This window comes from Lithobates pipiens, unplaced genomic scaffold (genome assembly GCF_037356315.1).
Source record: "Lithobates pipiens isolate NorthernLeopardFrog02 unplaced genomic scaffold, aLitPip1_a1.2 Scaffold_19, whole genome shotgun sequence".
Classification (NCBI taxonomy): domain Eukaryota; kingdom Metazoa; phylum Chordata; class Amphibia; order Anura; family Ranidae; genus Lithobates; species Lithobates pipiens.
This window is the reverse complement of record NW_027507764.1, coordinates 107,459,659-107,483,695: the sequence shown is the minus strand read 5'-3', so window position 1 is coordinate 107,483,695 and position 24,037 is coordinate 107,459,659. Positions and strand designations below refer to the sequence as shown.

The following is a 24,037-nucleotide window of genomic DNA, read 5'->3' as shown; positions in this document are numbered from 1 at the left end:
TGAGAAGGACACATTATTAACCCTGTGTAGGTTCTGAAACCGTGTAGCACAGCTTAAACAAGGTTAGGACAGTGGAATAACCAAGCCAGGAGGAGTGTAGGGAAGGTAGGGAGTATGAATGACCCTGAATGAAAAAGTGACAGTGTCTCTTTACAGTTGGTATGCATACTACATTCCAGTAATGCACAGCCTTTCATTTAGGAAAGCAAGATGGAGTTCTGTATGATCCTATCAGACTGCAGGACTTTTGGGTACCAACTGTTGTGTACACAGGTCCCGTCCTCTGCCTGAAATGTCATTCTGAGACATGGAGGCCCAAAAAAACTACAAAAGCTATCTTCCTAAACGTGTGCTATTTGATAGGTTTACAGGCTTAGAAACACAGGTGCTTCAGCTGACACTCCCCATTTTCTGTTTCCCATCCAGACTCCAGAGAGGCTAGAGAAGAAGGAATTAATGTTATTGTTATAACTCAGTGACAGCAAGGCCACCTTGCACACAGGCAGATAAATGGATTTCGCTCAGGACCACCGCAAGCGCCAGTGACAGAGGCAGACATTGAACTGATGACCTTGTGCATCAGAGAACAGTTCCTTAACCAATATGTCACATCTCAAAAAGCCTTTTACACTCCACTCAGAATGACAATCCCAGAGACATTAAAGGTCAGCTCTCTCCCTGTGTAACCTCTATTATTTCTGTGATATGATGAGCAGAAGCTGTGCATAAAAGCCCAACACAAAGCAGTAACTGCTGCTGATTATGTGTCAAGTACTGTTCTACACCATAATTATGTGCTTTTATGTACCATTTACAAAGTATGCGTGCTTCATCAACAGGAGTTTCTTCCTCCCCTACGCAAACTTCTCCAAACTGCACACAGCCAAGCGTTTTCTGTGCATGTTAAGAATTTTTTATTATCTGCAAATGGTTTTCACAATTTCCTCTGTATGATATAATGCGCAATTAGGCAAGGCATCCTGAGATATTTCAAGCTGCATGGTTTGTAACTAGAATAATTTCCTCACATTACCTTTCCTCCCTCATTCCTTGTTTAGGAGATATAAGCTTCCGTCTTACTCCTTAATCTATTTATTTATTGTTCAGAACAATAAAAAATTTCCAGTTTCAGTAATGCCATTTAGCATTTTAGTTAATTTCTGAAAACTGCAGGCATGTGTATAATAGTCATCATCAAAGAACATTTTGCTTGGCTTATTATTACATATGGCACTAATAGGGGCTGTATAGTATGAGCTCCTTCAGATGCATGGGTTAATGGGAATTGTTTGATGTACTGTAAAGCACTGCAGAATTATTTGGTTCTACATAAATAAATAATTACATGATTTAAATTAATTAAATATTTTGCAAACCAAGCCTTTTCTTTACGTGTTAGATACAATAAAGCCCCATACACACTATCAGTTTTTCTGCTGAGTTTTTCCTTCGGATTTACCAAAACCATATAATATGAAGTCAAACCTTAGGAGTTTCAATTTGTATGCAATCAAGCAGGCCCTTGCACTACATGGTTTTGGTAAATCTGAAGGAAAAACTCAGCAGAAAAACTGATAGTGTGTATGGGGCTTTAGGAAGTCTTAAATTTACTGTCAGATAATTGCTTGCTGTCTGTGTCCCCTTAGGAAGATTTCCTTTCATTTTCCATTGCAACGATGCAACAAGAAGTGAAAGAGAAACCCCTAAATCTTGAATTGTCAGCAGAACCGGTGTCCCACTTAGATTTCCCCATTGCTTCTGTTCTAGAGACAGCTGTAAAATTGTGGATTTCCCATCGCTTATGGGAACAGTTTTGGCTACTATGCAGAGCCTACTGGATATAAACTACATATAGCAGTTGCTGGTCTAAAGGAGACTGTTCAAATATTTAATTATGCAATCATTATGAAACATTTTTTTGTTGCCTGTGTCCAACTGGGAAGACACTCTAAGAATCCATCCTACTGACCATTGTTAATTAGGCATAAAGCGAGAAACAACCCAAAATATAATGAACACCTAACAGGAAGGGGATACCAGTTTTAGTGACAACTGTAATTTCAAGAAGCTCTTATTTCCTGTTATGTCTCGGACAGGAAGTAGGAATATAAAAAAAAAAAAACTTTACTAATGGGGTTGCAGTCAGTTCAGAAAACTGTGTCTGATGGGCCAATCCCAACTTTTCAAAACTAAATTAAAAAAGAGTAAGACTTTAAGCTACCTATAGATTATGATGACCATTGCCTGATTCAGCTATTTTTAAAGAACAAGAATCATCACATGGATGGGTGCCCTTAACCTCTGGTGAGCCAGTTTTAGCCCACATGTCAGGCCACATTTTCCTAGCTGAAGGTTACCCTGAAACAACACCAGTGCTAGAGTTGTCTGCTAAGAGCATATACAGTACATACACAAATGTGCATGTGTTAAAGCTGATTTTTTGGCACTTCATAAAGAAAGACCTATGAAGATGAGGGGTGAGAAGTACTCAAAAATCTGATTAAGCAGTGGCTAAGCTAGCCTGACTGAAGTTTATCATATTTAACAACATGTGTATGCAGTTATTTGTCATATATAGAGAGTTATATTGTACATGCAAATCTCACCTCCATCCTGTGCTATTGCCTGCTTTGTTTCAAACATCTAAAAATACAATCTATGTGGTGGTATAGGAACTGTTAACTAATTTACTGTTTGGAATACATTTGTTTCTTACATCTTAAATTTACCTAAACTACAGCATGCACTAAAATTCAAAGCAATCATGAATACCTTAGGCCCCTTTCACACAGGCAATCCAATCAGGTCTGCCTGTCAGGTGGACCTGATTGGATGGTCTATGTATTCCTATGAACTGGAGGGTGTAATCCAGGTTGTTAAAGAAAAACGAAAGGGGACACGTTCCCCTCTGTCTAGATGGATCGGATCAGAGGGCAGTCGGGTGTAAATGAATAGCTGGTCTGTTTACACCCAACCACCCTTAAAACAGAGGTGGCTGTGTCCGTGTCCACTCTGTATAAATGGAGCAGGCATCATCCGCTCGCTCTGCTGTGCTCAGCAGGGGTTCAGCGGAAAGATCCCCTGCAGAGCAGAGCAGATTTCACCCCATGTGAAAGGGGCCTTAAAGCATAAAATGTAAAGGTCCACTTGTTTGATAAGTGCCCCTTCCTTTTATAAAAATTGCTGCATAATAGTAGTGAAACATTTCATTTTAAGGAAAAAAGTTAGAGCAAATACTTATCTAACCCTTATCTTCTGCATTGCAGGGCATGATGTTGCCACCCTTCCATCGAGATTCCCTAGGAGCTTACAGACACTACAGCCTGGAAGACACTGCAGCCAAAATGCAACAACATCTTTTCACTTTTGTCTAGGTGTCGTGGACAGAAGATGGAGTTATGTATATATTCTTTTATTTTATTCTTTTTCCCCTAACAGGTGTATTTTTACCCATATAATATATGAGGATTCTAACAAGGAGAAGGGGTTCTAACCTAATAAGCACATCATGCATTTTACGTTTACGTCTGCTTTAGGAATATCTTTTCTGATTGTTGTGTGTATACATGTATTATACATGAGTTTTCATATATAAACTCATATATGTACTGTTCATGCATAGTCTCATCTTCCACTATTATCATGGTACAAAATTAAGAAGAAAACGTATCCATACCTACTGTACAGTGGGCTGTAACACACATGATTTGTGAAGGAGCTTTTTTAATGCACTGAGGTGCCTTAACAGCCCATTCAAAATGAAAAACACAATGTGCCGTAAAACACATGCACTACAGTGCACTGCGTCATGGTGTGAAAGGGGTCTAAAAAGAACTGCACAACAAATAAAATTGTGTTGTATTCTCCTAAAACTTATTATGTAAAAGAAATATGATGATTAAGATATTTAAAAGGAAACTCTAGCCAGGTAAAAGTTGAGTTTAAAATGTCAAGATTAGAAATGCATTACTGCACGACTGATTCAGTGACAGTCACAAGAAGTTGTGAGCATAAAATGAGTACCTGCGGAAGTCTAACAGCGAGCGGGTTGAAGCCGGAACGCCATGGTCATTCCAGTTGAGGAAGTTAAACTGGGTTACAGTGCGAGTTTCATTAGTCTGTAGATTTTTCAGATAGAAGCTTCTGACAAGAAAATCCTCACACCAGATATGCTCGGAGACAAGATTTACCTGGAGACGGAAGGAAGGCGTAGGGCACAACTTAAGTACTTTACTGAACATCTGCTTCAAATTGTTTTACAAAAACCTGGCATCTCTAGAGGGTTCGACACCTGGCACACTCATACCACATCCATGTTAATCAAAATGAAGGGGATTATTTATAGTCGCATACAAGCCACTACTGCACAGTCAAGGCACTGCTCACAAACAACTTCCACTTGTCTCATTTCCTATCTGCTCTGAGGCTCTTATCTTAATAGAAACTTTGAAAGATGATGAGTGAAAAAGAAAAAGAGTGTGGATAGAGAAAGAGAGGAGAATTATAAACAGAGAGGGGGATGGAAGAGAAAGGTCGAAGAGGAGACAGACAGTGAGACAGTGAAGACACAGGAGAGTGCAAAACTGCACAGAGAAGACAGATAGCGAGAAAGGGCAGAGAGACACAAAGGGCAGAGAGGAAAGAGAGCGAGAAAGAGAAGAGATTGAGAAAGACAGGAAGCGAGAATGAGAAAAGATAAATAGGAGAGAGAGAGACAAATTGGACAAAGAGGAGAAAGAGGATGAGAACATGCAGTAAAGGTCCCCCAAGGTCTTCTATGCTTTATCTACATCTCTTCCCTGGGTCAGCTGAGAGTTCCTACTGCTTCCAATTTCTATTTCTATGATGATGACACCAAATCTATCTCTCTACTTACCCTGTCAGTTTCCTCGAGTAACATTAATTTAGTAAGTAACATATAAGTGTGAATGTCACTCTACTTCCTTTTCAAAGCTGAGCCAATAATATTTCTTCCCCCCTGTGCCCACTCCCCTGATTTCTCTACCTAGATCAATGGCACAACTATCAGTCCCCCGTATCATGCCAGGGTGCTTGATGTAATCCGGGACTTTGTCCTAATCTTACTGCCCTAACCTCTGTAACCTCTCCAAATTATGTGCCTTCTCAGCCAAGAACACCACAAAGCTAACATACTTCCTTGTTACCCTTCTCCTCTACTATTGCTACTCTGTCCTCATTGCCATACCTTTACATAGTCTACCCCCCTTCAATCTATCACAAATGCTGCTGTCAGACTCATTCGCCTTATCAGTGTTCACCACCTATCTGCCAATCCCTCCACTGGCTTTGGCTCGCCCAACAAAAAAAATAAAAATACAAATAAAAAACATAAAAAGGCACCCACAACTGTGTCCTGAGCTACATCACCAGTCCAAAACCAAAATATTTTCTTATATTTATCTTCACTCCTGCCAAGATCTTTTACTCTCTAGCCCAATTCTCCAACTATCTCTCATTCTGTCTATCTTTAAGTGAAACCTGAAAACTCGTCCCTTCATAAAGGCCTATCCTGCTTCCACCTAAAAACCTGGCATGTCATTTTACTTCCTCCATCAGCTTATCCATCATAATATATCATCTTTTGCATCATATGACCCTCCCTTTTAGACTGTAAGCTCTCGCATGCAGGGCCCTATGAAACCTCTTGTATTGAACTGTATTGTAAGTTTGCTGTCCCCATCTATTTTGCAAACTACTGTGCAACCAGTTGGCTCTATATAAACCCTGCATAATAATAAGAGGGATATGGAGAGGAGGAGAGAGGGAAAGGTGTTATGAACAAAAAAGAGGAAATAGAGATCTCAGTAAAAAGGACGGAAAAGAGAAGGAATAGAGAAAGGGAATGAAAAGAGAAGGAAAAAGAGAATGAAATGTGTATATACAGTAGGTAGAGAGAAAGGGGGAAGGATGGGGACAGCAAGAGAGAGAAGCTTGAGTGTTATACAGAGGGAGAAAAGGGGAGAGAGGGGAAGGAAAACTGAATATGATAGGAGCAGAAAGGTCAGGAGAGAAAAAGGGAAGGGGAAATAAAAAGAATGACAAGAGAGAGAAAGAAAAACATTGAAGAAAAAGAGAGAGAGAAATAAAACATAATCATTAGAAATTCAATATTCATGTTATGAGAATTGGCAAATGTTGTAATATGCATGAATAACAATAAATAGCCGCATGCAGTTTTGTCTAATCTGCAGAGAACCATGACCTGTATGAATCATGAGTATCTGTATTCCTGAATTATATCATTTTCAATAGATCATACCAACCTGAATACTCAGACGTCAACAGAACAATGCAAGGTCTGACTGTCAGAGCATGAGGCAGTGGAGGATCAGTTAAGTAAAAGTGCTTTTACATTCCCCTATAATAAGTGATCAGTCAACCCACATGCACAGCCCCACTGGAAGGGAGGATTTTCAAAGTTCCTGGAGCTGGGTTTTAAATATAAATTTCGGGTGGACTTACCCAATCCTGAAAAAAAGGTATTGTCAAACAAAATCTATTATTAACATAAAAATGTAAGAGGTATACCTCGTAGATATTGTAGAGGTTTGAGCCTTCATCTGGCCAGTAGTGGTAGCACTGCTTGACTCCATTCTCCGCCAGTGATGTCAGCATCACGATTACTACACAGCCATTCTCCCATACCATCTGCAGACAAAAGAAAGACACACTGTGGCCACACTGAAAACGTTTAATTACTGTGTGACATATGTAATTACAGCACTCAGACACACAATCAAAACTCATTCCATTCAGTGCAAATTCAAATTTCATTTTCATTAAACACTTTTTCTCTGCAGCTGCTTCCAAATCCCCAAGTACCCAAGCGAAACACAGCATTCAGAAAATAGATGATTTAAATATGTTCTCTTTGTAGAAATTGTATGTGTGAAAAGAAGGCAAATGCCAAAGGGTTTGGGGTCTTGCTATGCTTTAATAATGGGCAGAATAGCAATAGGTTAGTGAAAATAAACAGATACAGTAAAACCTTGGATTGCGAGAATAATTCGATTGTAATCCAAAGCACTTACATATCAAAGAGAATTTCCCCATTTATAGTCCATGTAAAAAGATGATAGCAATGTTATAGGTTGTGTAACCATAAAATGTCCATCCATAATTGGCAGCCTCCACAAGGGGATTAGAAGCAAAATCCAGCAGGAGCTACAGAGTATAAAAGAGAAGAGAGGCGTCTCTAAGTGTAGCAATATGGTTACATTTAATGAAGGTACAACAAGAGGCACATCCAGGTATACAGGCATTCGGGGTAAAGCTGTCCACATAAACCATCCCTCCGCACCGCCGGCTCATCACCGCTGTCAGTCTGCAATCATGACCGGGAGGACTACCCTACAGTAGAGCGATTTGAAAGTGAGGCTTGAAGCGCTCATGGAGTGCAGCATGGAAGGAATGACGTCAATGGTGGTGAGGAGGACGGCCTAGGTGAACAGTTTTACCCCAGATACCTGTATTCTTAGCTGTGCCTGTTTTAATCAACCATGCGAGTTGCTAAATGTTGTTCCTTTATTAAATGTAACCATATTGCTTCACTTAGAGGCACCTCTCTTCTCTTTTATACACAGTTGTGACATGGCGCTACTCATATATCAAGACATTGTTTGCTTATCAAGTCAAAATTTATAAAAAAAATTAGCTGTCTTGCAAAACACTTGCAAACCAAGTTACTCTCAATCCAAGGTTTTACTGTACTAGTAAACATATATTAAGGTTTCTCCCATGGAAAACTATGGGTCATTTAACCCGGTTCCCGACTGGCTCACTCAGATATACTGCAGCAGAATGGCTCTACTGGGCGAAATACCGATAATATATGGCCACCTGAAGAGCCACCAGAGATCGTGCGAGCGTGGCTGGAGGTATGAGTGTGCACACGCTGCACAGAGGGGGACCCAATATGAGTGGCCAGCAGCCATGATCACCACCGGCCACACATAATTGCATGCATGAGAGCCAGCATGCGTATTTTTGTGTGTAAACACACAAATCCCTGTGCTGTCAGAGGAGAGAAGACAGATCGTGTGATCCTACAAAATAGGGACAGCGATCTGTCATCTCTCCTAGTTAGTCCCATCCCCACACAGTTAGAACACAGTGAGGGAACACACAGTTAATCCCTTGATCACCCCAAGTGTTAACCCCTTCCCTGTCAGTGACATTTATACAGTAGTCAGTGCATATTTATAGCAAATGTCGATGGTCCCAAAAATGTGCCAAAAGTCTTCGATCTGTCCGTCAGCAATGTCGCAATACCACTAAAAATCGCAGATCACCGCCATTACTATTAAAAAAATGTAAATAAATATTCAAAAATTTTTTTTTAATAAATAAAAACGCCATAAAAATGCCATAAATCTTTCCCGTAGTTTGTAGACGCTATAACTTTTGTGCAAACCAATTAATATACGCTTATTGCAATTTTTTACCAAAAATATGTAGAAGAATACATATTGGCCTAAACTGATGAAGACATTTGGGGGATATTTATTATATAGCAAAAAGTAAAAAATATTGTTTATTTTCAAAATTGACACTCTTTTTTTGTTTATAGTGCAAAAAAATAAAAACTGCAGAGGTGATCAAATACCACCAAAAGAAAGCTCTGTTTGTGGGAAAAAAAGGACACAAATTTTGTTTTTGTACAGCATTGCATGACTGCGCAATTGTCAGTTAAAGCAATGCAGTGCCAAATTGTAAAAAGTGCTCTGGTCAGGGAAGGGGTAAAATCTTCTATAAAAAAGTATCCTGTTCTCTTTGTATTACTTCCTTTATGCAAAATCCCTCGTGTTTTTGCCGGCCCATCTGCCTTCCTATTAAAAACTGACCACACTAAGCAGGAGAACACATCGTGGTCAGTTCTATAGCTATTCTGGGAACTCAGCCTGATCTCCTCCAATGATCAGACTTATCCTGATCATTTACAATCACTTTAAAGCGAACTGGATTTCTGGCAGGATCAACCATTTTTGGTACAAGAAAAATGGCACAAAACAAGTTCATTATTAGGAATTACATACACTTCAAGCCATTTTATAAAAATGTTACTCCTACTAATATTATGGCATTGCTGCTTTGTTTCTAATTGATATCACCCATTTACTTTTCTGCAATGTGCTCAAAGCAGAACTAAACCTTACAGCTGAGGAAGATGCCATCTTAGCCTCTGTTTGATCTGCAGTTGCCATGGCGCTGCACATGCGATCAGTTACACCAGCCATTTAATGGCTTGACCATTCTGTTTAGAGCACAAGTGACTGTTATGCCCCATACACACAGTCGGAAATTCAGACGGAAAAAGTCAGATGGGATCATGTTGTCAGAAAATCCGATCGTGTGTGGGCTCTATTGAACTTTTTCAGTCGGAATTTCCAACGGAAAAAGTTTGAGGGCTGGATCTAAAATTTTCCGACAACAAAATCCGATTGGACATTTTCTGATCGTGTGTAGAGAATTCCGATGCACAAAGTGCCACGCATGCTCAGAAAAAATTTGGAGACGAAAGCTATAGGCTACTGGCCTCTACGTAGTCCCGTTGTACGTTTGGTACTTCACCTCGTTCTGAACGATTGGATTTTCTGGCAACTTTGTGCGACCGTGTGTATGCAAGACAAGCTTCAGCCAAAATCCGTCGGAAAAAATCCAACGGATTTTGTGGCCGGAATGTCCGACCGTGTGTATGGGGCATTACAGTTATCATAGCACAACATATCACAGCATGCCTTGAATGTAACTGTTTTGGGAAACTGTTAAATCGATGGGTTTAGTTCTGCTTAAAGGATCACACATACATTGTGTGCCCCATATTTACATGTAGGAATTATTTTTTCTAAAAATATTACTGTATTGTATAAACTAAAATACTAAACTGTCCAAAAAGGTGCCTTTTTAAAACGTAAATAATATGGTTAGTAGTCAGGGCACAAAAAAGTAAAATGTTTTTAAAAAATAAAATAAAAATAATAATCTAACATACTGTGACCAAATAATTAATTTAGCATTTTCAGGTAGCAGGTGGACCCTTAGGCTATGCTTTACATGTTTCCGGCTGACTCTGGCTGTTCTGCTGAATAAAGTGCTGCTGTTTACTAAGCCCAATAGCTGAAGCTCATATTTACACAGAAAACTGAATTACTTAGAACATAATTTTCAATTAGAGAAGGACAGTTGGGAAATTAAATAGCTTCTGCTGAGTCCTCTCTTTTGAAAATCCATAATAATCTTTGCCAGTAGTAACAAAGTTGCACCCTCAATTCAGTATTTAATTGTAAAATATTATATTAATATGAACTGTAAAAAAAATGACATAGCATAATTTTTAAATGTTACAAAACAAAGCTGTAATATCAAATTAAAACTGTAAAAAAAAAAAAAAAAAATGTAAAAATGTAATGAATCTTTCTCCAAACTGGAATTAGTATAAAGGACATCCCCAGGTTCAAGCACTTACAGGTAAGAGGTTTTTCAAGGCAAATTAAAAATCTGCTACTGGGCATTTGGGCAGTTTAATGTACATACACTAAGAACAGGTTCACAGAAGATTTCTAATTTCTGTTCTCAAACCACCTTCCCCACTAAAATGACATTTGTGAGATATGTGAATCATCTAAATGCTATGTAAATTCAGTTGTCATGTTACAAAATAGACTTCATGGGATGCATTGATCGTGTTTACAGTCCTTTGTATTTCTACATTGTACTATGAGCTCCCCAAGAATTGTCTTTTTCCACAGTATCACACATTCTATGGCGAGAATTAGAAGTATCAGTTCTACTCATCAGTGCTCACAACACTTTATTCTGTGTCCTCTATGAATATTTTTTCTACAAAGAGGAAATTACATGTAAAAGTACTAAAATTGTGCAGAAATTGTAAGAGTGTTTTAACCTGTACATGCACAGTTTATCCTAATTTCATTAGCATACTTTATTTATTTTATAGTACCCTGTGGCAATAATTTTTACAAAGCTTCTGATTTTCAGTGAATAATAAATGTAATTTTTTTTAGTAGGCAAAATTTTTGAAAACGTTACCGTGAATCTATCGTGCCAGACAAAGTCATGATGCTGCATTGTACATCGCAGAAATCACGCGGTCGGACATTCCGACAACCAAATCCGTCGGAAACTGTTGCATACACACAGTCGGACAAAGTTGTCAGAAAATCCGATCGTACTTAATGTGATGCCGTTATTTTGTTAGGACGGGACTACGTTCAGGCTAGTAGCCAATAGCTTTGGTCTAGGAATTTGATCTGAGCATGCGTGGCATTTTGTCCGATCCGAATTCTCTACACACAATTGGACAAAGTCCGATTGGATCATGTTGTCGGAAAATTTTATAGCCCAGCTGGAAACTTGGTCCGTCGGAAACTCCGACGGAAACGGTCCGATGGAGCCCACACACTGTCGGATTATCCGACAACACGGTCTTATCGGACATTGTCCATCGGAATGTCCGACCGTGTGTATAAGGGCTTATTGTTTAAATTTATTGCCATTGCTATGTAATCAGAAGTTCAAAAAAAGGGCTTTAGTGCCTTTCATTTAAAGAGACCTTGTTGGGTACCTACAGCTTTAAAAACCTTCCATGACTGCAGCGCTGGAATGGAAGAGAGATAGGAGTAATGGACTGTTGGAGCAGTGATTATATCCTGTCTTCTACAGCAGAGGCGTACAGCTTTTAATGCTGTGGAAACTAGACATGGTCTCTTTAAAGGAAAAATATATCAATAATTTTAACATAAAGCTATATTAACTTTGTGTTAAAAAAACATAAAGCTGTATTCACAAATGGTGAATTGAATAAGAGCAATAAAAGGGCTGAAGTACTTCCTTTTGCTAAATACAACTACAAAGTATGCTCCCTCCAGGGAAGGCCATATGTCTAAAAGCCTATTTGGCAAGGTGATCTCTGCTGTAGGTGTAAAGTAAAGTCCAGAACCCCCAGTCTTTCCCTTCAGTAGTGATCATCTGACCAAGTGCCTAGTCATTTAGCCTTGTGCCAATACTGGAAGTAACCTGAAAGGGCATTTTCTCTAAGACTGGTATTTAAGATGGGCGTGGCCAGCGGCGGACATGTGAGCAGCAAGCTTACGGAGCTCCTCCGGCACCGAATCATCCTGAACAGCATCCGTTATCCCTATCTAGATACCGACCTCGTAGCCACCACCACACTGCCCACTACCTTCTCGGGCACCCGCTGGAATGGGTCGGAACGGTCCTGCGAGCCAGAAATCCGCCGCGGACCGGGCGGCCACGCTGACGGGCAGCAAGGCCAAAGATGGCGCCGGCGCGTCCTCCACCACGGGGAAATCCTCTAAAGGCAAGGCACAGGCGAAGGCTGACTCCGGTCCCTCGGCGAACTCACATGTGCCCTCCGGTATTCCGGGTAAGCCGAAACCGCCGACAACTATCAGGGAACATTTTGCGGATTCTCCGCATGGACAGCATACCCCCCCCCCCCAGCGTCCCCGAGAGCAGAGCAGGCCGTAGACCCCTGGGAGGAGGGTGAGGCCTGGGAGAGAGACAGCGACCCGGGGGATCCCACTCCACAGGTGGACAGGGGGTCGGAGGTGGAGAGAACGGCAGAGGGTGAGGAGGAACTTACTTTGAAGCATGTTATGGACGCTATCCATCAATGCCAAACCACTCTGACCACACAGATCGAAACGGTTAGGCTGGATCTCTCCATTGTTAAACATGACATGCAAAAGATTCGCTCTAGGATTTCCACCGCGGAGCAAAGAATCAGTGAGGTGGAGGACAATATGCAACCTATGTCTGCTACTCTCCGCACACATCAACAAGAGATTACTGAACATGCTGCTAAATTGGGAGACCTTGAGGACCGAATGCGCAGGAATAATTTACGTTTCATGGGATTCCCTGAGGGTGCGGAGGGCAAGGACGCGGAGCAGTTCCTGGAGCAATGGCTGAGCACTCTGTTGGGGCGGGAGGCACTGTCACCCCTGTTTGCAATCGAACGGGCTCATAGGGTGCCCATGCGCCCTATGCCCCCTGGAGCCCCTCCACGACCCATTTTGGCCAAGATCCTTCATTTTCGGGATAAAGAATGCATTATGCGCACCGCGCGGAACTTACAAGATATACAATACAACGGAAAAAAGATCTCCATTTTCCCGGATTTTTCTGCTACTACTCAAAAGCAAAGAGTGGCCTTCCTCCATGTTAAGAAACGCCTCCGAGAGAAAAATCTTCCATATAGTATGATGTATCCGGCCAAATTACGAGTTGTTAATGACGGCAAGGTACAATTTTTCCTTTCACCCACTGAAGCATCTGATTGGTTGGATGGACTGTAACATTCCGGTCCCTACCTGTTTTCTTATGGCCGTCACGTGGTTTACCTTCCCTACAGTTTATGATGGAATTCTATACACAGGGCGGAGGACGACCACTCTATACGGTACTTTCTGGTTGACTTTATTCTGTTCTTGTTCCTCTTTGAAGTTGTCCCACCCAAAGCACCGGAATTGACACTGGACCGCCAATTTGCCCTGCTGGCGGACCTGGACCTGGCGTCTACAATTACTCTGGGATGCGCATATCTTTCTTTGGTTACTGTATCAGGTGCCTTATTTGTGCTATGTTTTGCCGGAGGAGGCACAAGCTTCCTCTTTTCTGATCTGACATAGTTTTTCTTACTAAACTGATTCTGGGAGCAACGACTGGTCACTCCCTGGTCTAAACAGTTTTTTTTTTCTTCCCTTTTTGGTTTTCTTTTTGGGCTAAAGCTCGTTATGGTTGGGGGTAATGAGCAGGGAGGGGGGAGGGGGGAATGGGGATGGTTAGCCTGGAGATGTTTGCTCCTGTTTTTTTTCCTTGGTATACCTGATGCACGCACGCAACGACACCGAAAATATTGGTGGGAGTTTCAACTTTTTTATTTTATGTTTATTGTCTATAATGTGTCGGGGGGGGGGGAGGGGGGTGGGACCCTCTTGCTGTCCTGCCCTCTCTCCTCTCCCCCCTTCATATGACTACTGCGTTATACGAATGAGCTTTAACTGTCTTACTTGGAATGTCAGGGGGCTGAACTCGAAGATTAAGAGATCACTGGTCTTTGACTATTTGAAACGTACTAAGGCGCAAATAATTATGCTTCAGGAAACTCACCTGATGGGTTCAAAGGTCATGGCCCTGAAAAAGAGGCATATTGCTCATGCTTTCCATGCCACTTACTCAACCTATTCTAGAGGGGTATCTATACTCATATTACGGTCCCTACCTGTCCAGATACTAGAGGTTAGGACTGACCCGCAGGGATGCTATGTAGTGGTCATACTGCAATACCTGGGTGTGTTATATACTTTGGTAAACCTTTACATGCCCCCACCATTTGATTTACAAAGATTGGGAGCCTGCATGGCGGTGGTTCTCCCTATGTTGCGTGGTCACCTTATTATGGGAGGGGATTTTAACCAGGTCATGAATGCTGATCAGGATAGGCTACGTTGCACTAGACCATCATCTACGGTGTTAAGTGACTGGGCTGCGTCCTATGACCTCAAGGAGGTCTGGCGTTGGAGGCACCCGGATACCCGAGAGTTCTCTTGTGCATCGGCATCCTATAGATCGCTTTCTAGATTGGACATGTTTTTCCTCCCTGGGGCTGCATTGCCAGAGGTGGAGGCTATCTCCTATCTACCCAGGGCTATATCGGATCACTCACCTCTGCAACTGACTATGAGAGCGGGCATTGTCCTGGGTGAGCGTGTGTGGAGGATGAGCTCATATTGGTTGCAGGAGACCATGGTAGCATCGACTTGTAGGGACGCAGTGACACACTTTTGGAAGGAAAATAGGGAAGAGGTCCCCGAACTGATCACCTGGGACGCTTTCAAAGCGGTCTCTAGGGGGGCGTATATGCAAGGAGTATCTGATTTCAAGAGAGCGACTGGGGATTGTTTGAGAACATTGGCCAATCAGTTACAGGGGGCAGAAGACTCTTACGTTAGAGATCCCTCTCCTCATCATTATCAAACTCTGCAAAGGGTTAGTAGGGAGTATGAACTTGCACTGCTCTCGAAAACCCCAAAAAAAAATCTATACCACGGTCAACGGATTTTTGAGATGGGGGACAGGAGCGGGAAATTGCTGGCGTTTTTGGCCGCTCCGCTCCCGGACCCTATTTTCATCCCCTGTGTTTATGATACCTCAAGCACTCTCAGGGATACTCAGGATGAGATTGTGGAAACTTTTTACAAATTTTACACGGAATTGTACCGCTCCCAAGCCCATTATACCATCCCGGAATTATATGAATATGTGGATAGAATTGACTTCCCGGTGCTACCCTTAGAACAAAAGATGTCTCTAGAATCACCTATCTCCGCCGAGGAGATACTGCTTACCATTAAAAGTTTTGCTAAACATAAAACTCCAGGCCCAGATGGCTTCCCTATAGAGTGGTATTTAGAATATCAAGATGTCCTAATCCCTAGACTAAGAAAGCTTTATTCGACTATTTTTGAGCAAGGCTGCTTACCATCATCTATGAAGGAGGCCCTAATTGTATTAATTCCCAAGCCCAATAAAGACCCACAATACTGTGAATCCTACAGACCCATCTCGTTAATTAATACGGACTTAAAAATTTTATCTAAGATTTTGGCCACCCGTTTAAATACCATCATTAGTGCTCTTATTAATCCAGACCAAACTGACTTTATCCCTGGTAGGTCCACTTATAGTAATATTCGCAGATTATACACTAATTTACAAGCCCCCAATAAATTGTCTGTCCCCCGAGCTATTGTATCTTTAGATGCCCACAAGGCATTTGATTCCGTGGAGTGGCCGTACCTTATATATATTATGGAAAAATTTGGTTTTGGACAGAATGTTATCACCTGGATTAGGATATTGTATGATCAACCTATTGCCCGCCTTAGGCTTAATGGGATTATTTCTAGACCCTTCAGAATCCACAGGGGCACCAGACAGGGTTGTCCTCTGTCGCCCCTGCTGTATGCTCTGGCAGTGGAACCTCTAGCGAGGTTATTGAGGAGTTCTCTGGAACTTCAGGGCATGTGGATTGGCTCCTTGGAAGAACGTATCTCGCTATATGCTGATGATATGTTGCTCTATTTGTCAAACCCTAAATACACGATTCCCAAAATGCTGAGGTTGATCACTGATTTTGGCGTATATTCAGGCCTGAAGATTAACTGGACTAAGTCCACTGTATTTTCGTTGGACTCAGAGTCCCCTGCCCACTTACCACAACAGTGTCCGCTTCAATTCACTTAATCGGTTAAATACTTGGGGGTGGTGGTTAGGCTGCCGATTTCGGCATACGTCCAGGATAACCTTCTTCCTTGTATAGCTTCTCTTAAGGCTAAACTCAATAACTGGGTGGGTTTACCTCTTACATTGATGGGGAGGGCTAATTTATTTAAAATGGTGTTTTTCCCTAAGTTGCTGTATGTCTTGGCGAATTGCCCAGTGTATGTACCAAAGAAGATCTTTCAAGAGATTGACTCTTTGATATCTACATTTTTATGGTCTCCCAAGAATCCACGGATTGCATTGGCTACTTTACAATTACCTATACATAAAGGGGGGCTAGCAATACCGAATCTGCGATTGTACTACTATGCATCACAGTTGGTATATGTTCATTGGTGGCTATTTCCACAGTTGAACAATGCTGCTACTGCAACAGAGGCAGCGTTGCTCTCCTCCTATGAAACACTGTCAAATGTGATCTTTAGAGGAGCGATTTCTGAGAGGAGGGGTACAGATATGATTGCAATCTCTCTCAAAATCTTTAAGATATGTAAGACACTGGTGCCTGAACCCCACCCCACGATTTCCCCTAATCAACCCATATGGAATAATCCGGTTTTCCCACATTTTAGAGATCTCCCTTTCGCTGGCAATTGGGCCGAAAGGGGTTTGAAATATGTCCACCAATTATACGAGGAGGGTAGATTCAAAACCTTTCCGGCGTTCCGACAAGAGTTGGGTATACCTGAATCCTGGAGGTTTAGATATTTACAGTTACAGCATGCGGCCGAGTCTCAACTTGGGCTCCGGGCTGTTACCTTTCAGAATTCTACTTTGGAAGGGGCGCTTGCCCAACCAGAACATACTAAACTGGTTTCCAATTATTACAAATTATTGAATGAGCCTAAAATTTCTAGATTGCAAATCCTGAGACAACAATGGACGAGGGATGTACCTGACCTGTCGGACGATAATTGGGAGGAACTTCTAGATACTTATTTTAGCACTGCTATTTCCGCCAGAGATAAAATGATTCAGATACGCATTTTTCATAGGATATACTATACTCCTCTACGCCTTTTCCGTATGCGGAAACTGCCTTCTCCTCTGTGTCATAAGTGTGGTAGGGAAGAAGGTAACCTACTACATATGTTGTGGGACTGTGAGCGGATAAGACCATTTTGGTCTCAGGTGACCCACTTTGTGGTGACTACCTTTGACCTCCCCAATATTTGTAGTCCTAAATGGTGCCTCCTCTCAGTTTTTGAGGAGGTTGGCATTAGTAACCATCAGAATCAATTTTTGCGTTTTCTCCTTTATTATGCTAGGAAGACGGTCCTATTACATTGGACACGCACATCATTGGTCTCCCTGAACAAATGGAAAGCTTTGATTAACCAAGACTTGCCAATATATAAAATAACGTATGAAACAAGGGGTAAGCCAGGGAAATTCCTCAAAATATGGGGAGACTGGGTGGATGGGATAGATACATGTAATTCTGCTCCTCTATGATCTGTTGTGCGGTAAAAGCGCTGCCATGGGATTTCTAGGCCCTTGACAGGATGATTTGAGGTTCTAGACCTCATACCCACCTAATTGGCATCCTTATGAGTGCATCTGTTCTTTGTTGGGTTGTTTGTTGTTGTTGGGAGGGTGGGGGGAGAGGGTGGAAATAAAAAATACAAGTGGAATATGATTTTGATATAACTGAGGTACAGGGCAATTATTGTTGTACGACTTGTCATTGTTTATCAAGTTATGTTTATATCCCACAAAGATGTATACAGTCTGACTTATTATATATGTCTGTGCCAAATATTATTAATAAAAAACGGAGTTTTAAAAAAAAAAGACTGGTATTTAAGTCCTTCTTAATTGTTTATGTATCACCGTAAAACTTAACATAGCTTTAAAGCAAATCTGTGGTGAGGCTGTGGACAATCAAGTTTTTACATACACCTAATAAGTAGTAAATGAGCTTTAAAAACAAGCCCTGATTCACCTCTGTAGCTTGGAGTACTATGGAGCAATCCATCCTTAAAATTCTTAGCAGGTGCACTGAAGTCATCAAAGTAATCAGGCAGCTCAGCTCACCCTGATCCCTCTCCCAGCTCCAGCTTTCTTTTTTACATTAGGATTTAGAATGATTTAGAATAATATGGAAAGTTTCTGAGTCTCTGTTGGGAGGAGGGGGGAACTAATCTTCGACCTTTCAAGGATACATTTCTTCACAGTGGCTACAGTTACAGAGGTCAGGGAGAGCTCATTATAAAGTGCACTTATTGCTTGTTAAGAATATTGAAATACTTGAATACTCGTAGTCTGAGCAAATCGCTTTAAGATAACATGTAGGGGGTTGGTTCAGATCTGCCAATATTGCAGAACACTGCTACATGGAGTGAGGTTTCTGGACATTGTCTATTTCTGTCTGTACAATGAAGACAATTTCTCACCATATCTTTGCCTAGGGAGAAATTTTTATTAGATTGCAACATTAATTCCAACACTGTCAGACTCATAGAAAATATATTTCTTTGTTCAGTTGCTGGACTGATGCATACCCAAGCATTCTTTTATAGGTGAAAGCACTTTCTCAGAAGAAGATTTTATATGAAAACAGTAAATTCACTCTTTTTGTACCTGCCAAAAATCAGCCACAGTAGCAGGGAGAGGTCCTTGAGAAGCAATATAAGCTGGATTTCGTGGGTCGTGATCCATCTGCAAAGAAACATAAACATTGCACAGTGCATTGTTAATAAGGCAATCACTAATTGTGGGACTGTTACATGACAAGTGGCAGACAGAATTTTCAGGTCTGAAACGAATAAAGAAAAAGTATTCCAAAAAAGGAAAACCTGTGGTCGGACTTTAAAGGCACAACAAACAGTAGAAATATACAAAAATATTACCATTTATTGAAATATATATATATATATATATATATATATATATATATATATATATATATATATAATATAAACAACAGGGATATGAAAGAAACATTGATAAAAATGATATATACAAAAAAAATCTATAAAGGATATGAGCCCTAATGCATCTACATGTTTCGTTGTACACTTCTTCAAGACACATTTGGTGCAACTACCGAACCCCAAATGGTCTTGAAGAAGTGTACAACGAAATGCGAACGAAATGCGAAGACGCATTATGGCTCATATCATATATAGATTGTTTTTTGTATATATGATTTTATTGATGTTTCTTTCATGTCCCTGTTTGTATATATATATATATATATATATATATATATATATTTCAATAAATGCTAATATTTTTGTATATTTCTACTGTTTGTTGTGCCTTTAAAGTCCAACCACAGGTTTTCCTTTTTTGGAATTATTTTTCTTTATTTCTTCACAAATTACGAATGAGGCATTTTGAGTGCTGTTTCTTTTTTTATCCTCTTATCTGAAACCTTATAGCATTTGTAAAACCAGGTACTAATTAGGCAGAGGCCAGCATGGAAGCCGGCAGCATTTTCAGATCTCAGCCTATGTGATTTGTCACGGCAATGTGACAGATTATGATAGCTGATTACCCTTGTTGTTAAAGAATGAATGATACAAAGTGTAAATTTACAAAAGCTGATTGCAGAGACTCACAAAAAATCAATCTTTTAAACGTCAAGCTTTCACCACCCCCTAAATTCTCAGCCTCGCTAGCAAATAAGGAGGTTAGGAGGTGGAAGTAGACTTAAAATATTTGTGAACACAGGTCTGTGAAACCATATAGTTAGACTGAAAAAAACATTTAGAAACTATAAAAGTTTTTACCTTAAAAAAGAAAACTTCACCTAATTTTCATACTTTATATGCTGATCACCAGCTCCCTTGCTATAAGGACATGGGGGGGGGGGGGGGTGCATGTCCCTATAGCAAGGGAGCAGCAGAACACTATGTCACACAGAGCAGGGAAGCAAGTTCTTTTTCTTTTTGTGTGTACTTCTCTCTTACAGGCAGGGGGCACAGCAGCCATATTGTCTACGGGAGATACAGGCATGCTGTGTGCCAGCACATTGCTCTATATTTCCATGAAGGAGGCTTTTATACAAAAACTGACCATGCCAGCACAGAGCTTCTGCCATGCTTGGCATGGTCAGATTGCAAAAGCAAAGAAAGAGGAATAGCAGGACCAGCAGCTATTTTTCATAATTTGATGAAATCAACAGATAACAGATTACTATCATAGCTATCCACATGGACAAACACACACATAGACAAATACATTTTAGAGTAATATATACTTTTTTGAGAAAAGGTAAGATTTGCACTGGCTGTCAACTGCCTATATCTCTGTATCTCATGATCATACTAACCAGTGTTTGCAACCGTCTTTATTTTTACTGGCAGTCAGTAAAAAATGGATACTTTTCTCCTGCCAGTAAATGTTAGTGACAGAAAAAGGTTGCCAATTTAAAAATATGTCTGTTACACTCAGCATGCACAGTTCTGGTCCAGAGACCTGGATCTGGACCATCCAAGTGCCTGCTACAGTATGTTTTGGTGGTGCCGGCAGGCTGGTCTGGTGGAGGTGGTGCCTGACCATGATGTCACGGTGTAAAGGAAGCTGAGCTAAGCAGGCAGAGCCTTGTGTGTGGATCTGCGTATCGGGAGCAAGGCAAGCCCGGACTGTAAGTGCTGTTCGGACTGGAGTGGCCTGAAGGAACTGCCTGGCATGGATTCAGGAGGGGACATGTTGTGTCAGTGAGGTGTCATCATTATTTGTGCTGCTGCAAACTGCTAGTAGTGTCCATGAGCTACTTACTTACGATATTGAAAATAAAATAAAAAATACGTTTTTTTGCTTAATATCTACCTTAAAGCACATTGCTAATTGCATATTGTACTTGTTTGTTGCTTAAAAAATGAAATTTGCAATTAAAATTGTAATTTAGTAACTTATGGAAATGCCAGTAAAAAAACTTGACAGTGCCAGTAAATTTTGTGTGTCATGTCAGTAAATTTCAATCTGATAGGTTGGCAACACTGATACTGACTCACTGAAGGTAACCTCTGTGAATGCATTTTTTAATGATATGCATGGTTTGAATTGGCCAGATTTGTCACAGGGTTGCTTTAATGTGGAGCAGACATATTTCATCTTGGATAGCGCTGCTTAGTGAGGCCTATGAGTCTCTTCATACAAGCATTTTTACTATTAGTTCTGTGATTACTCATCTAGTTCTATGTGTGTAACATTTACATCTATTGCCACTTTCACACTAGTTTCAGATTTTTATTATTTTGATAGTAATAAAAAAAAAACTATTGTAGAGCTACAAGCATGTCAAGTCTGGTGACATTGCATTACATTTTGTTCCTATCATATTATTGGGTGTCACCCCACAGATATAAGTTTGGCTCTCAGCTGAAAGAGCCTTTCTAATTTATTCAGCAATTCAAATGATATACCGTTATGCTTTACCACGAGCGTCAATATATCTAGAAACAATGATGTTATAGTGAAGCCTGTTTTTTCTTCCCTGGCATAAGATTACAATTTGTATTTTCCATACATACATAGATATTCACTCATAGCTGACACATTTTGTACTGGGAGTTGAGGCCTTGAAGTTTACTTACATATAAATCTATGTAAGCACATTTAAGGGAGAACCCTGGTCTAAAAAAAAACAGAACTGCTGTGAATTCTAATAGTAAAGATTTTTAAATCTTCAGATATAACAATTTCTTCTCCGGTGTTTGAAGTTAGAAATGGGTTTCCAGTTTGAAATTTAGCTGTTCACCTAATCCCAACATGCAGGACCATTTGATGTCTTGTGTTATAATCAGTCCAAATATGAAGCTATATGAGAGATTTAGGCAATCAGTGGGTGCTTGTATTGATGTCGATGGAAGGGGACATGCCAGAACCAGATAAAGGGATAAAAAGTCACCAGACTTACAGATAAATATCTATTGCAGATTTATTGTCAAAGGAGCATCACAGAAGAATCTCAGAAGACATAACAGTTCCCATGCCACCTAAAAGAGAAGTATGGGAATATTTTTTTAATTTTTAATCATACTTACCTAGGTGGATGCAGTATCGGTCTGATCCTGCATCTGTCCCCCACTGTCTCTAACACTGAGAACCAAATGATCAAACATCGGCAATCGCTCAGTTCTCAGTGCTCCCTGAGCAGACAGCTGGTGACTGTCAGTCAGCCTCTCTCTGCTCTGCTCCCTTGCACGCTCACTGGAGCGCTGGCCTGTGGATGGGGGGGTGGGGGGGGGGGCAGGAGCGGCCAGCTCAGGCTCGCATGGGCTCAATGAGATATTGAGCTGGGTGTCAGTCCAGGCATGTGGGAAGATCTCAACTTCATCGTCGTGATCTTGCCTGAGCCTGGACCGGCTCCGTGATGTCAGCTGAAAACACATCACAGGAGTGCAGAACAAACTGCACTCCTATGATCCACAGGAGAAGTACAGCCAAACAAGCTTTGGCTGTTCTCCTTTAGGAAAGAGACCCTACGAGGGCCCAAGATGTTGCCATTCATTGACTTATGTGATGCTGCTTTCACAATAAATCTGTGGCACGTATTTATTTGGAGCACCAATGACCCCCACCCCTCATAGGTCTAACATGCTCAGAAGGAAAGGCCACCCACTTATTTCAAACATGCAGCAGTTTGCAGTTATTTTTTATTTTTTATATTATTATTATTATTATAGAAAGTAAGTAGTTGTTTCTTTTTCAATTTTACAGTTAGCTCTTTTAATGCCATTGATTAGATATTTCAGAGTGCTTAGAGAAGGCCATATCTAACCCCCAGCTTTATTGTTATCCACGTTGCCAGCTTACCATTTAAGCAAATAGCATAATTTTAAATTTCTGTATTAACAAGAAAATGAAGTACACGGTACTATTTAGCTAAGTTTTTTTAAATTTGTTGCACTTTGTTGACAAAAATTCCACAAAGGCTGATAATACATTGGCGGTTCTGAAGATAGTAGCAAATAGCCTGTGGCAGGATCGCTACAGAGGCTGCCCGTGTATCCCTATGGAATCGTTCTACAGCCAAATGCAGAGAGTTGCTGCTCTGTCCCTGGCCCAAACACTGTTGAGTCTCGATCGCTAGCAATGGGAGCAATATCTTGCTGCCTCAGCTACAGAGGGAGCAGTTCCATAGAGACAAACAGGCAGCTTCTTAATGCTCCTACTACTGGTGATTTTGACAAATTTTTAGTGGGCAGAATTGCTAGTGCCAGAACTGCCCAAGTGTCATCAGACAAAAGCTATTGTATTTCTTTGTACACTGCAAACCAATACAAGAATAGTCACAATTTCTAAAAGATGAGTAATACAAAACAAGACATCATGACAGCCATTCCATTATCTAATATGTACATTTTTTGGAAAACAAAAAAGCATTGTATTCATTTTCAATGTTACTACATACAAGTAGCAGCATTAGTGATGCAGGTAAAATTTGCAATGATTTCAGAAGAAAGGTCTGATGGGGGTTTTTATGATCTGCCTGACAATTTAAAATTGCCATTGAACATTTTTAATGTTGCATAGCTAGCTAATGCTCTGTGGTTTTATCACATGAGAACTGCTTGCTATGTGACAACACCATGGAGCTTCTCATTTGGGAAAAATCAACTCTAAGCAAAAACTAAAATCAATGCATGATATATGAATTCTATATAGACAGCCCTACCACTGTGCTAAAACGACAGCATCCACTCGATTTCCCTTTACAGAGAAACTACAATGG

General features: G+C 40.7%; 1 protein-coding gene across 1 annotated transcript in view; it reads right to left on the bottom strand.

Moving 5' to 3' along the window:
- The window catches only part of PTPRN2 (protein tyrosine phosphatase receptor type N2), a 1,275,947-nt gene that overhangs the window by 49,956 nt on the left and 1,201,954 nt on the right, over nt 1-24,037 (bottom strand). The window contains exons 17-19 of the mRNA XM_077491142.1: nt 18,934-19,011; nt 6,550-6,669; nt 4,024-4,190 (exon numbers count right to left, since the gene is read on the bottom strand). Of these exons, the coding sequence (XP_077347268.1) occupies nt 4,024-4,190; nt 6,550-6,669; nt 18,934-19,011 (365 nt within the window). The remainder of the gene's footprint in view (nt 1-4,023; nt 4,191-6,549; nt 6,670-18,933; nt 19,012-24,037) is intronic.